Source organism: Salvelinus alpinus, chromosome 33, assembly GCF_045679555.1.
Source record: "Salvelinus alpinus chromosome 33, SLU_Salpinus.1, whole genome shotgun sequence".
In the NCBI taxonomy this organism is placed as follows: Eukaryota; Metazoa; Chordata; class Actinopteri; order Salmoniformes; family Salmonidae; genus Salvelinus; species Salvelinus alpinus.
The window spans coordinates 21,510,113-21,523,197 of record NC_092118.1 but is presented as its reverse complement, the minus strand read 5'-3'; the positions used below and the strand labels follow the sequence as shown (position 1 = coordinate 21,523,197).

Sequence of the window (13,085 nt, the reverse complement as noted above, 5' to 3'; positions counted from 1 at the left end):
GTTTTTGCTCATTATATTTTATTTTCACAATGATATTACAATTGGATTGCAATAGGCTTGTTTGTGTTGAGCTGCCTGTGGTTAGCAGTCCTTACCCTGAGGGCACATGAAGCTCTCTGGAACATTTCAAAACCCAATCCAAACCACACAAGATCTGTCTAAGATGCTCTGTCAGAACAGTTCACAGACCCAGCCCAGTGAAATGACTTTCATAAGCAAGCATTTGGCCCCAAACACAACAATTTACTGCAAATGACAACCCGCTCATACAGAGGGTAGCTACAGTATATGATGTACATGTTAACCGCTCACTGTGTACTGTGACATGAATACACATGCATATCGGAGGAGCTTGTTAGGGTCTTGAAGGTAAAACTGTTGTGGATGATGAGGGGCTTGAAACAGAGACCCTCCAGTTATAAGTAACGCATTACCTCCAAAGCTATCATGTAGCCAGTCAGAGTCTGGACCCAGTGAAGAAGGTCAGAGCACACATATATTAGCATAGATCAGAAGAAACAAAGAAACCTGACAGGACTACTCTCTAGTGTCTATAACACTCGGTGTCCACCCAATATCTTCCCTCTCTCTGAACCACTACTCAAGGGGAAAAGAGAAAGAACAAAAAACAGAGTGAGATGAAGGGTGAGACAGTATGAAACAACACCACTGAAGTGTTACTGAGAAAGAGGGAGGAGTGTGTCTCATAAAGCAGACAGGATCATGCATCTCTCCCTTCTTTCACAACCCGAGGCAATCAGATCCACATCTCCTCACATAGCTGACAGAATCACACACCTCACTGACCAGCTGTATCGGTGCTCGGTATGATGGGGAAGATATACATGGGGACGGAATGTTATTCTTTACAACATTCCAGTTGCTCTGAAATCTCACAGTTATTGTAAGATGACAACACGCCTCGAATACTTTGGAAATGTAGCAGGTTCTCTGAAATGGCATAGTTATTATTATGGAGTTTTAGTTTTCACAACATATCAGTTTTTCTGAAATGGAACAGTTATTGTAATATAACAACTTGCCTCGAATGACAAAATATCTCCTCATCCCTTTCATCATTAGCTAGACACAGGCAGAAACCTGACAAAACAGTTGTATTTGTCAGGTTTTGGCCAGGACTGTTCTGGTTTTTTGTCACTAGATGTCCCCATTGCACCTTTTTTTTGTACCTTTTGTTTTTCCTTTGCTCTAATTATTGTTTGCACCTGTATGTCGTTCCCTTGTTAGTATTTAATCCCTGTGTGTTCCTCAGTTCCTTGCTCAGTGTTTGTATGTTAGCACCCAGCCCCAGCCCAAGCCTTGTTGTGAACATATATTTTTCTCTTGTTGGATTTTCCAGAGGTTCTCTGGTTTTGTTCTTTTGTATTTTGTATTAGTCTTTTGAGGTTTGTTTTTCCCTTGCTGTTTTTACCACTTTGTGGATTTTCTTTGTATTTTGGAAGATGTCTATTTTTTATTAAACCACCATCTCTAGTACTGCTGTGTCTGCCTCATCTTCTGGGTTCTGCCGATTTAGTGACTGTTTCTCGCACCGGGTCCTGACAGAAACACTGAGCCAGGAACTGAGGAACACACAGGGATTAAATACTAACAAGGGAACGACATACAGGTGCAAACAATAATTAGAGCAAAGGAAAAACAAAAGGTACAAAAAAAAGGTGCAATGGGGAGGGGAACTCGGGGAACTTGGGAAGATACAAGTGGCTTGGCACGTAGGACCCCACTGCTTGATAGTGCCCACAGACCAGTCGATGTGAGGGTTATGGCTGTGAAGCCAGGGGTATCCAAGGACGAGAGGGAACTCGGAACACGAGGTCAGATGAAAGTTCATCACTTCCTGGTGTTGGGAAACTGAAAGACGCAAGGGGGTAGTGACACGAGTGACAAGTCCAGATCCCAAAGGGCTTCCATCCAACGTAGTAACCCTTATGGGGTCACTTAGAGATTCAGAGGGAACGCCATTCTCCTTCGCCCAGACACCATCCATGAAGTTACCTGCGGCTCCAGAGTCTACCAAGGCTTGAAGGGGAAGCTCGTGGTTGTCCCAGGAAAGGGTAACTGGAATGAGCAGGCGGGAGTTGGATGGATGAGAGGAGGTTATGTTTCCCGTTACCGTCCTCCCAGACCTGCACGGGAGAGTGCGTTTTCCCTGGAGCCCGGGACACGTGGAGAGGAAATGGCCCGGTTTGCCGCAATATAGACAGCATCGCTCCCTCATCCGGCGGTCTCTCTCAGCCTGGGAGATGCGTCCAACCTGCATGGGTTCCGGTGGAGTCAGCGGGGATAAAGGTGGAGACTCGGAGCTGGGACCGATTGGAGCTAGGGTGAGAGATCTACGGTTGAGCTCTCTCTCTCTCAGACGCTGGTCTATGCGTGAAGCCAACTTGATCAGGGACTCGAGGTTGTCCGGTGGTTCCCGAGTGGCCAGTTCATCTTGGATGGTGTCGGAAAGACCCTTCAAAAAGCACACTGTGAGCGCCTCGTCATTCCAGCCACTCGCTGCTGCCACCGTGCGGAACTGGATGGCATAGTCCGTCACGCTGCGCCGACCTTGGCGGAGAGTCAGGAGCTGTTTGGCTGAGTCAGGACCGCTGGTAGGACCTTGAAACACTCGCTTGAATTCTTCAGCAAAGGTAGAGTAGCTGGCACAGCAGGGACTTTGGGCATCCCACACAGCAGTAGCCCAGGCTAGGGCTTTTTCCGACAGCAGGGTGATGATATATGCTATCTTGGACCGGTCGGTGGGATATGACGAGGGTTGCAGCTCGAAGGAGAGAGAACATTGGGTGAAAAACCCCTTACAACCACTCGGATCACCTGAGAACCGTTGGGGAGGCGGCAGACGAGGTTCAGCCAGGGGGTTAACTGCCACGGGCACTTGAATCTGATGAACTGGAGCAGAAGCGGTTGCAGGAGAAAGTTGATCAGAAATCTGCTTTATGGAAGTCATCATCTCCGACAGAAGTTGAGAATGTCCAGCCATTAAGGCCTCTTGCTGAACCAGAGCAGCTTCGTGACGTTGGACAGTCCCCTCGTGGTGGGACAGCATGGGAAAAAAGTCCTGGGTACTGGCTGCCTCTGGGTTCATTTTAATGGCTCAGTGTTTCTGTCAGGACCCGGTGCGAGAAACAGTCACTAAATCGGCAGAACCCAGAAGATGAGGCAGACACAGCAGTACTAGAGATGGTGGTTTAATAAAAAATAGACATCTTCCAAAATACAAAGAAAATCCACAAAGTGGTAAAAACAGCAAGGGAAAAACAAACCTCAAAAGACTAATACAAAATACAAAAGAACAAAACCAGAGAACCTCTGGAAAATCCAACAAGAGAAAAATATATGTTCACAACAAGGCTTGGGCTGGGGCTGGGTGCTAACATACAAACACTGAGCAAGGAACTGAGGAAAACACAGGGATTAAATACTAACAAGGGAACGACATACAGGTGCAAACAATAATTAGAGCAAAGGAAAAACAAAAGGTACAAAAAAAGGTGCAATGGGGACATCTAGTGACAAAAAAACAGAACAGTCCTGGCCAAAACCTGACAGTATTGTTCAGTGTTATCACAGCCTTTCGCATCTGTTGTAAGCTGCTGTTATGTTTGGCGTGTTAACTTTGAATATGTGTAGACAGAGTGCGTGTTACTACTGCACTCCGAGACCACTGCACACCAAACATAGACGAAGTCGACGACAGTCACAGCTCCCGAAATAGGAGAGCAGTGACGTTGTTCAATTTATTTATTTATAAAAATATAAAAAAATCACCTTTATTTAACCAGGTAGGCCATTTGAGAACAAGTTCTCATTTACAACTGCGACCTGGCCAAGATAAAGCAAAGCAGTGCGGCAAAACAACAACAGAGTTACACATAAACAAACGTACAGTCAATAACACAATAGAAAAATCTATGTACAGCGTGTGCAAATGTAGAAGAGTAGGGAGGTAAGGCAATAAATAAGCCATAGAGGCAAAACAATTACAATTTATCATTAACACTGGAATGACAGATGTGCAGATGATAATGTGCAAGTGGAAAATAGAGATACTGGGGTGCAAGTAACAATATGGGAATGAAGTTGGGTGGGCTATTTACAGATTGGCTGTGTACAAGTACAGTGATCGGTGAGCTGCTCTGACAGCTGATGCTTAAAGTTAGAGAGGGAGATATGAGTCTCCAGCTTCAGTGATTTTTGCAATTCTTCCCAGTCATTGGCAGCAGAGAATTGGAAGGAAAGGCGGCCAAAGGAAGTGCTGGCTTTTGGGGTGACCAGTGAAATATACCTGCTGGAGCGCGTGCTACAGGTGGGTGTTGCTATGGTGACCAGTGAGCTGAGATAAGGCGGGGCTTAACCTAGCATAGACTTATAGATGACCTGGAGCCAGTGGGTTTGACCTGTTATTTGTGTTGTTGTAGATGAGTGGTCACCTTAACTCTCAGATTAAGTTGGGGTAGCGTGCTGTATCTGTCTGCCAGGCAACCAATCAGAGGGAAGGATTCCTGATGGAAGAGGGTAGGAGGGAGATTCAGGGATACAAATACAACACAAATACAATAAGCCCGTCCTCCTATAGCTCCTCCCACCATCCTCTATTTCAGTCTTTAGCACCATCTCTCTTCCTTATTCCCTCCTTCAGGTTCTCTACAATCCTTTGGGGGATGTCTAAACCAAGTATGGCTTCTGTTGTTTGCCAATGCATACACACGCATATTTTTACATTTTAGTCATTGAGCAGACACTTATCCAGAGCGACTAACAAGAGCAATTAGGGTTAAGAGACAGATTTTTCACCTCGTCGGCTCAGGGATTCGAACCAGAGACCTTTCGGTTATTGGCCGAAAGCTCTTAACCGCTAGGCTACCTGCCGTCCAGCACATACATACACGCACGCGCACAGGCATGCGCACACACACACACACACACACACACACACACACACACACACACATACACACACACAAACACGCACACGCACACACACACACGAACGCATACACAAAACCAATATCAGTTGAAGTATAACTGATTGTTTGGCCCGGGGGAGAGCAGCTCTGCTAGTCATAGAGGGGTGTTTGCTTATCTGTGTGAAGGGCCTATACAATTCAACGGAAGTGCAGCTGTATTCCGCGTCTGTGCTGAGGCCATGGCCATAGAAGAATCCTTGTAAATGTAATTTTGCTGTACTGAAACAAAGAGGTAAGACTGCACAACTGTAGGACTAATTTAGCTTCTCCTAGGCAGAGTAGTAGCTTCTGTAAGTAGATTGTGTTACCTGAAACCATGGCGTTAGCAGTAAATGCTCTCTACGAGGCTGTACTTTAGCTGGGATGTTTAAAGCCAGTGAGATTTGGGGTTGTGAGGCGACGTGATGACCAGAGACTCAGAGGAGCACAGTCGTCATCTTCTCCTGCACCCGCTGTTGCCTCCTACACCTACTGTCACCCCCCCCCCCCCCCCCCCGCTCTCTTAAAATGCTATTTCCTGCTGGTGAAGGCCCATCGGGGGGTCCCTGGATGCCTGGGACACGGATCGAACCCTTCTCATCCTGCTTGCATCCCAGAGCAACTCGATAGGAAGACGATTAGGGAGAGGTGTGTAAATGTCACAGGACGTAGGGACCTCATCACGGAACACCGCAGGGGGTTCTAGGAGAAAACAACCCCCCTCCCCCCCTCGGGCATGGTAGACGGCAGAGAGAGACCAGCAGAACGCCCTGCTATTAACAGTCTGAGGGGCATTCTGTTTGTGTTCGCTAATCTAGTTTGGGAAGGAGAAAGTAACTATAAAAAAAAAATGCACGGCTGCATACGCATCAATATGCCTTAGGAATGTCTAGAGGTATTCATTAGTAGGACTACAGTACAGTAGCAAAACATTTTGTGTAAGTTTGGTAACGTTTTTATGAAACCTTTCATTGGGTTAATCAATTAAAATCTTGCATAGAAAGTTATTGCTCTCCCATTAAAATGTTCCAGTGGAATTCTCAGTGTGTCAGAGGAGATCTCACTACCTCTACGGAGTTATTTTCAGAACAGGGTGATATTTGAGCTGTTGCTTTTTACAGCCGAACAGAAGTCTTGTCACTATCATCATAAGGAGTGGACCAAAATGCAGCGTGGTATGTTTCCATCCTTTTGATTAGGAAGAGAAAACTCAAATAACAAAAACAATAAAGCGAACAAACGAAACGTGAAGCTCAGCGTAGTGCTCACAGGCAACTATACCTAGACAAGATCCCACAAAGCACAAAGGGTAAATGGCTGCCTAAATATGATCCCTAATCAGAGACAACGATAAACAGCTGCCTCTGATTGGGAATCATACCAGGCCAACATAGATATATAATTACCTAGATGACCCACCCTAGTCACACCCCGACCTAACCAACATAGAGAATAACAGGCTCTCTATGGTCAGGGCGTTACAAGTCTTCTCTCTCGTGTAGCATCAATGTTTATTATTGGAAATATGAGAGGGAGTTTTCCAGACCAATGACTGGGAAGGGTTTCAGATAAATCTAGCCTGACACCTTTGCTACAGCACCGTTACCTGTGATTGAGATTGTGATGATACTTATGAGGACATGTCAGTGATGATTTCTCCTATAAATTAGCAACATATTAGTTATAAAGAGAGTGAGGGAATTTGCCATTGTTAATCTCATAAGAAAAAGCTCTGCCTACCCTTCAGCGAAACCAACTAGAGAGTTGCCATGATAGGATTTTGGTCAACATGTTGGCTCAAGTCCTTGTAAAATCCCACGGCAATGGTTTGAGCTTGATATGGTCAGAGCTTGTTGTGATAGTGTTCTATTCCATCCTTATTCTAATGATATTGGGGTAAGAACAATAAGGATCTTGTCCTTGACCGATCCGGACCGTATATTGATTATTTTGAGATTATTTATTTAGTGGTTGATATAGTGGTGTTGTGTTTCCACCCTGCAGGATACAGTGGTTGATATTGTTGTGTTGTGTTTCCACCCTGCAGGATACAGTGGTTGATATTGTTATGTTGTGCTTTCACCCTGCAGGATACAGTGGTTGATAGTATTGTGTTTCCACCCTGGACACAGTGGTTGATATTGTGGTGTTAGGTTGTGTTTCCACCCTGCAGGATGTGGTTGATATTGTGGTGTTTCCACCCTGCAGGATAATGTGGACCTGGGAGACCTGATGTTCTCTCTGTGCTACCTGCCCACTGCCGGCAGACTGACCATCACCATGATCAAGGCCAGGAACCTTAAGGCCATGGACATCACTGGGGCATCAGGTAGAAGTCAACACTACCACAAAAATACATAATATCTCACTGTGGATTTCTATTCAGCACATTACTATAACACTGTGTGTTTCTATTTAATACTACCTAACATCAACATATGCTGTATACAACAAAAATAGTACAGTAGACTCTGTCTCAGTCTCAATGTCTCAGTCTCAATGTCTCAGTCTCAATGTCTGAATGTCTCAGTCTCAATGTCTCAGTCTCAATGTCTCAATGTCTCAATGTCTCAGTTTGTCACTCTCTATGTCTCTCTCTCTCTAGACCCGTATGTGAAGGTCTCGCTAATGTGTGACGGTCGGAGATTAAAGAAGAGGAAGACCTCCACTAAGAGGAACACTCTGAACCCTGTCTACAATGAAGCCATAGTCTTTGATGTCCCCCCAGAGAACATTGACCAGATCGGCCTTATGATCGCCGTCATGGACTACGACCGGTGAGTAAATTTAACTCAGAGATCCAGTAGTTTTTAACTCAGTGACTCGGTAGCTTTTAACTCAGTGACTCAGTAGCTTTTGAAAGTGCTAGCTACTGCCCTCATTTAACACCATTTTAACTATGCTAGTACTTCCTGGTTTGGGGGCTTATCTAAATTTATGAAGGGGAAGCTCCAGGTAGCCCAGAATAAGCTGATCAGGGTGGTATTGAAGGTGAGTCCACGTACTCACATAGGCAGGAGCTGCTTTCAGGAACTAAACTGGCTGCCTGTTGAGGCTAGGGTGTCCCAGATTAGACTAGGTTTGGTTTACAGGAGTATTTATGGTCCTGCGCACAGATATCTAAGTGATTGATTTCCTCGTGTTAGGGATGCACACAATCACAGCACCAGATCAGGTGTTGCTGATGTGTGCTTATACAGGTTCAGGAGTAATGCTGGGAAAGATACTTTCTTATGTACTGGAGCCTCAGAATGGAATGAGTTGCCTCTGCTCATAAAAACAACTTCCTTCATGGGAAGCTTTAAAAATAAAGTAAACATATGTTTGATGTCTTCTGTGCCCATATGAATAACTGCTATGATGTAACTGGAATGATGAGATAGATGTTCTTCTTCTCTGTTTTTGTTTTATTATTTCACTGCCATACTGTGTTTGATCTTGTCCAGCCATCTTGTCTCAAGAGGACCACAATGGAAATAAGTCCCAGACTTTATTGTGTGTTATCCTCAATGATTTTATTCATGTACACGTATGGCTTTTTCAAGTTTTATGTGTGCTTGTTTTTTTTAAATGGTCGAATTAATAAATTAAACTAAAAGCTAAACTCAATGACTCAGTAGCTTTTAACTCAGTGACAGTAGTTTTTAAATTGTGGTTTTTCTACCATGGCAAATGTATCATCATTACTATGAAGGCAGACATATTCAGATGATCACCTAGCTTTGAATGACTGTTCTGTCACACCATTATTGAAAAGATTCTCTCTTTCTGTCACATCATTTAGTTCTGTCACACCATTCATACAGACACAATATGAATGTTCTTTCCTGAGATTTCACATCCCATCATACATTTTGGTTGATGCCCTATTTTTCGCTGAATTTACACATTTTCAATGAGTCATGTGATTCACTTTTAGATCCACACAGGGTTACTGTAATGTTACTTTAATGTTCTGTCTAAAGTTAGGAATAAACGTGTATGTTTATCTTACTACCCAAATAAACATTACGTTTAGGTAGAGACAGTACTCCTTCATCTCCAGTCCAAAGGCAGGAGTAATGAAGGCCTCTGTGTGTTTCCCTATCCAGTGTAGGCCATAATGAGGTCATCGGGGTGTGTAAAGTGGGCAACGATGCAGAGCACCTGGGCCGAGACCACTGGAACGAAATGCTGTCGTACCCGCGAAAACCCATCGCCCACTGGCACCCGCTCATAGAGGTAAAGCCGGTGTTCGTTTGTGTGTGTGTGTGTGTGTGTGTGTGTGTGTGTGTGTGTGTGTGTGTGTGTGTGTGTGTGTGTGTGTGTGTGTGTGTGTGTGTGTGTGTGTGTGTGTGTGTGTGTGTGTGTGTGTGTGTGTGTGTGTGTCCACATATGTGTCTTGTTTCCAAGTGCAACATTTTCAAGGTTTGTCTCAGCCTAAATAGGTTTTTATTGCATACTGTCAAAATGACTCAAATACCCGGCATCTTTGAGCTGACTAGTTTGACCTATGTCTGGTGGTTTTAGACTTCAGACGGTAGAGTGTCGTTACCTGCCACAGAAACTCATTCATCAGAATTACCCTCCTCTTTTCTAAGGCCTCATTCTTCTCAATAATCAATACCCTAAGAGGCTCTCAACCTCTCAACCTCCAAGCACAAAAAATACTCCATTGCTAAAAACAGCTGAGAATGCCAAGGCTTTCAACGAGTAGGTACAGTAGACTCTGTCTCAGTCTCAATGTCTCAGTCTCAATGTCTGATGGCAGCAAGAAGCATGGCAGCAACTATACTGATTCTTCTGAAGAGGAATCAAGGCCTTTCTACATTTCATGTTTACATTGCATTGTATAAGATGTTGCTATGTACAAGGTAGCTGAACAACGGTATACATACAATAGCTGACATGAATTGGAAATATATAATAATACATCTATTATTATGGCGGCTAAATTGAGTGGAGAGGAGTGTTGAGGAGTTGAAGGAGAGAGTGTGTGACCTGTGCACTCAGCCTTGTGTAATGGCTTTATTGTGTTGGCATCAAAGGAGACTGTCTTCCTTTTAGAACACAGCTGAGTGAACCACCAAAGTCTAGAGAGGGAGCGAGGGAGAGAAAGAGAGAGTGAGACAGACAGATAGGGAGAGACACTGTAGATTAAGTGAACGAGACAGTACGAGAGCAAGAAAAGAGGTAGAGAGACAGACAGAGCAGGATTTGAGAAAAGGAACAATTAAGCGGACTATTCTGTTTGCTTCAGGGTTACTTACTTAGTTAGTTACATTATGTGACTATACTTTGAAATCCTAATTTGAGCCCCCAGGAAAGCACATCTATTATTTAGCAGTCTGCCTCACCAGCCATTTGAATCAATGTTGTTCTGCCTTCACAAGGCCCTCCCCCAAAAATCACATATTCAAAACACACCCGGGATGCAAAAGGACTTCAAACGCAGCTTTGTTTGTGTGTGTTTGTTTGCTCTGTAACCCATCACTCTCTCCCTCACTCGCTTTCTGTAATGGCTTCTGTCTTTTTGCTTTTAAGCCAGCAAACAAAACAATTACTGTCAAGAAGAACTGAACCTTTCACTGGAAAATACATCTGACTTTGATGAGATGAAAAGAGAGGAAGACGTTTTTCTGCTTGCTTAACTAACCGATTCTGAGCGGCTAGATTTCTGCAAGCGAAAGAAGAGAATCAATCAAGTGCTTTCATGTTGAAGTGCTGGGAGTTTGAGAGAATCTTTGTTTTCACTACGGGTATTTTAGAGAGTAGTTCTGTTTGGCAGTCCTCTAAGGAGGATTCAGAGGCAATAAAGATAATTTCCAGAACATATTTTAGTTTGGCACAGCTTGTTGCTTATCACCTACAATTAGTGAGAGAGTCTTGCATTAGTGAGCTCTTATTAATGTCTTTAGGTCACAATTGCTGCTATTACGCTTTAACTACAGTGCAGTGAACGTCACTTTCTAACAGAACTCACAATTTAATTGGTTTATTGAAGTAGCAGATTTGGTCAATACACTGACCCGAAGTGATCTGTTATCTTCATCTCCTCTACAGAATGACTACTAATCTACATGTACACAGCTATCTTTATTGGAGCTTTATCTCTCTTTCGTCTCTCTCTCTCTCTCTCCCACAGTATCAAGGCACCACAGGTGGGAGCCAGGCAGGGTCCTGTAATTCCCTGAAGACTCCTCCGTCTCCGTAAGCCCGTAAGCTTAACCGTCTGGTCCCTCCTGGAATACGACCACAAGGAGAAGAGCCAGGCAGCCCAGCCCAACCTTAGGAGTACCGTCCTGCTGAGTGGTCGACATACTGTTATACGTCACGACCGTGTGCGGTCGATCTCCTGGTTATCAGAGACGAATTATTGTCTGCTCTGCGTCTCTGGGACAGGACGTTTGCATGGGGAGTTGGATTGATTCAGTTGCATGTTAAGTGACCACATAATATGGTTGTTTTCTTTTTTATTCAGTTCCAAAAAGAAAATCGATGACAAAAACAACCAGGAAGTTTTAACAGTTTGGTCTAAGCCTGAGTTTGAAGTAACCGTTTTTTACATTAGTCTTGCTCTACCTGTTTTTAATGGGGTGTGTCTGTATTGCACAGTGTACTTAAAAACAACCAGTCGAACTGACATACATATTTCATTTGGAAACGGTGCATGAGGTCATGGTTTTTGGTGGAATATCTTCTCCTCAATTTCTTTCGGTTTCTGTTCTTGGAATAGATTGTTGTGTCGGATGATCACATGACATGTGCAGTGGCAATTCATTTCTTAGACTTAGTACCTGTACGTAAAAATGTCCTTTCAATTGTTATCAATAAATATTTATTAATAAATACACAGCTGGGTGTTCAATGTTAATACTTGTCACCTGTTGCTATGGCAACTACAGATTGTCTTGAGGCGATAAAAGGCAAGTGTAAAACCACATGGTAATGAAAACCAACATGCCTAATCTGATCATGTAAATTAATACAATTATTATGTGTAATTGGGGGACTGTGATTCTATTACAGTTTTTAACAATCACTTTGGCACTAATTTCAGAACCTTGTGGTCATTTTTCAAAACTCTAGACACAAAACTCAAAACGGTCATCACTTGTAACACAGGCTGTCCAATGTTCAAAACATTGCATTGTGCATTCATATCTTTAAAGAAACCTTGCACTTGAAGAATCATTGGTTCAAATAACTCATTTATCATGAAATACCAATACCAATACATTCATTGAGATCACCCACACACAAGATACCGATAGTTTCACTGTGTAGTTGTTCATACAATCATTAAATATTGTAGTACAAAATATGTGATACATGTTTCATTATGCTACTACACGTTAATACATCACTGTAAAAGGACTAGTAGAGAGAATACTACAGAGATAGTGGAATCATTGAACAAAATATGAAATGTATTGATGAAATACATTAAAATCACAACATAGGTTTCTTTGAATCAAAGCTAAAATAATGGCAAAAAAAAAAGAAAAAACAGTTAAAGGTCAACTGCAGTGTTCCTCACCTGGCTTACTGTAAAAAGCTAAACAAAAGATTGATTACTGTACTTCTATATTTTCATCAACCCTGTCTTGTGGATTTGGCCACGGGTTCTCATCCACATCACAATGGATGTTTTCATTAGCCAAACATCTTAGGAAGAATCTTCGGACATGGCGAATCTAGGCCTGACACTGGTCTGCCGTGATGTCATTGCTTGCGTCATCCATGGTCTGGAGAAGGGTGGCTTGTTCGTGAGGGCGCCTATCATATACCTTCCACCTCCTTTTGGAGAAAAATTCCTCAATCGGGAATGGAGAGTATGGGGGTAAGTACATGGTGGTAAATTGTGGATGGGCCTGAAACCATGCTTGCACCATTTGAGCATGGTGGAGCCTGACATTATCCCACACAATGACATAGCTCACACCATCAGCTCTACAGACCTGATTTAGATCATCAAGGAATGTTACAAGGAGAGCTGCATTATATGATTCAATACGAGGTCTGCGTCCCACCACCCCATCTTCCGATTTTGCCGCACACATGGTGATGTTGTCCAGGTACTGGATGGTTGCCCGCTGGCAAATGAAATTCTGACCTCGCCTCCTTGTCTTGGCC

At 43.5% G+C, this 13,085-nt stretch overlaps 1 protein-coding gene across 1 annotated transcript in view; it reads left to right on the top strand.

Annotated features, from left to right (window-relative positions):
- The window catches only part of LOC139563171 (synaptotagmin-9-like), a 29,419-nt gene extending 17,617 nt beyond the window's left edge, over positions 1-11,802 (top strand). Inside the window, exons 4-7 of the mRNA XM_071381509.1 lie at positions 7,179-7,299; positions 7,576-7,747; positions 9,062-9,191; positions 11,095-11,802. Of these exons, the coding sequence (XP_071237610.1) occupies positions 7,179-7,299; positions 7,576-7,747; positions 9,062-9,191; positions 11,095-11,163 (492 nt within the window). The 3' untranslated portion in view covers positions 11,164-11,802. The remainder of the gene's footprint in view (positions 1-7,178; positions 7,300-7,575; positions 7,748-9,061; positions 9,192-11,094) is intronic.
- Positions 11,803-13,085: the final 1,283 nt, after the last annotated feature.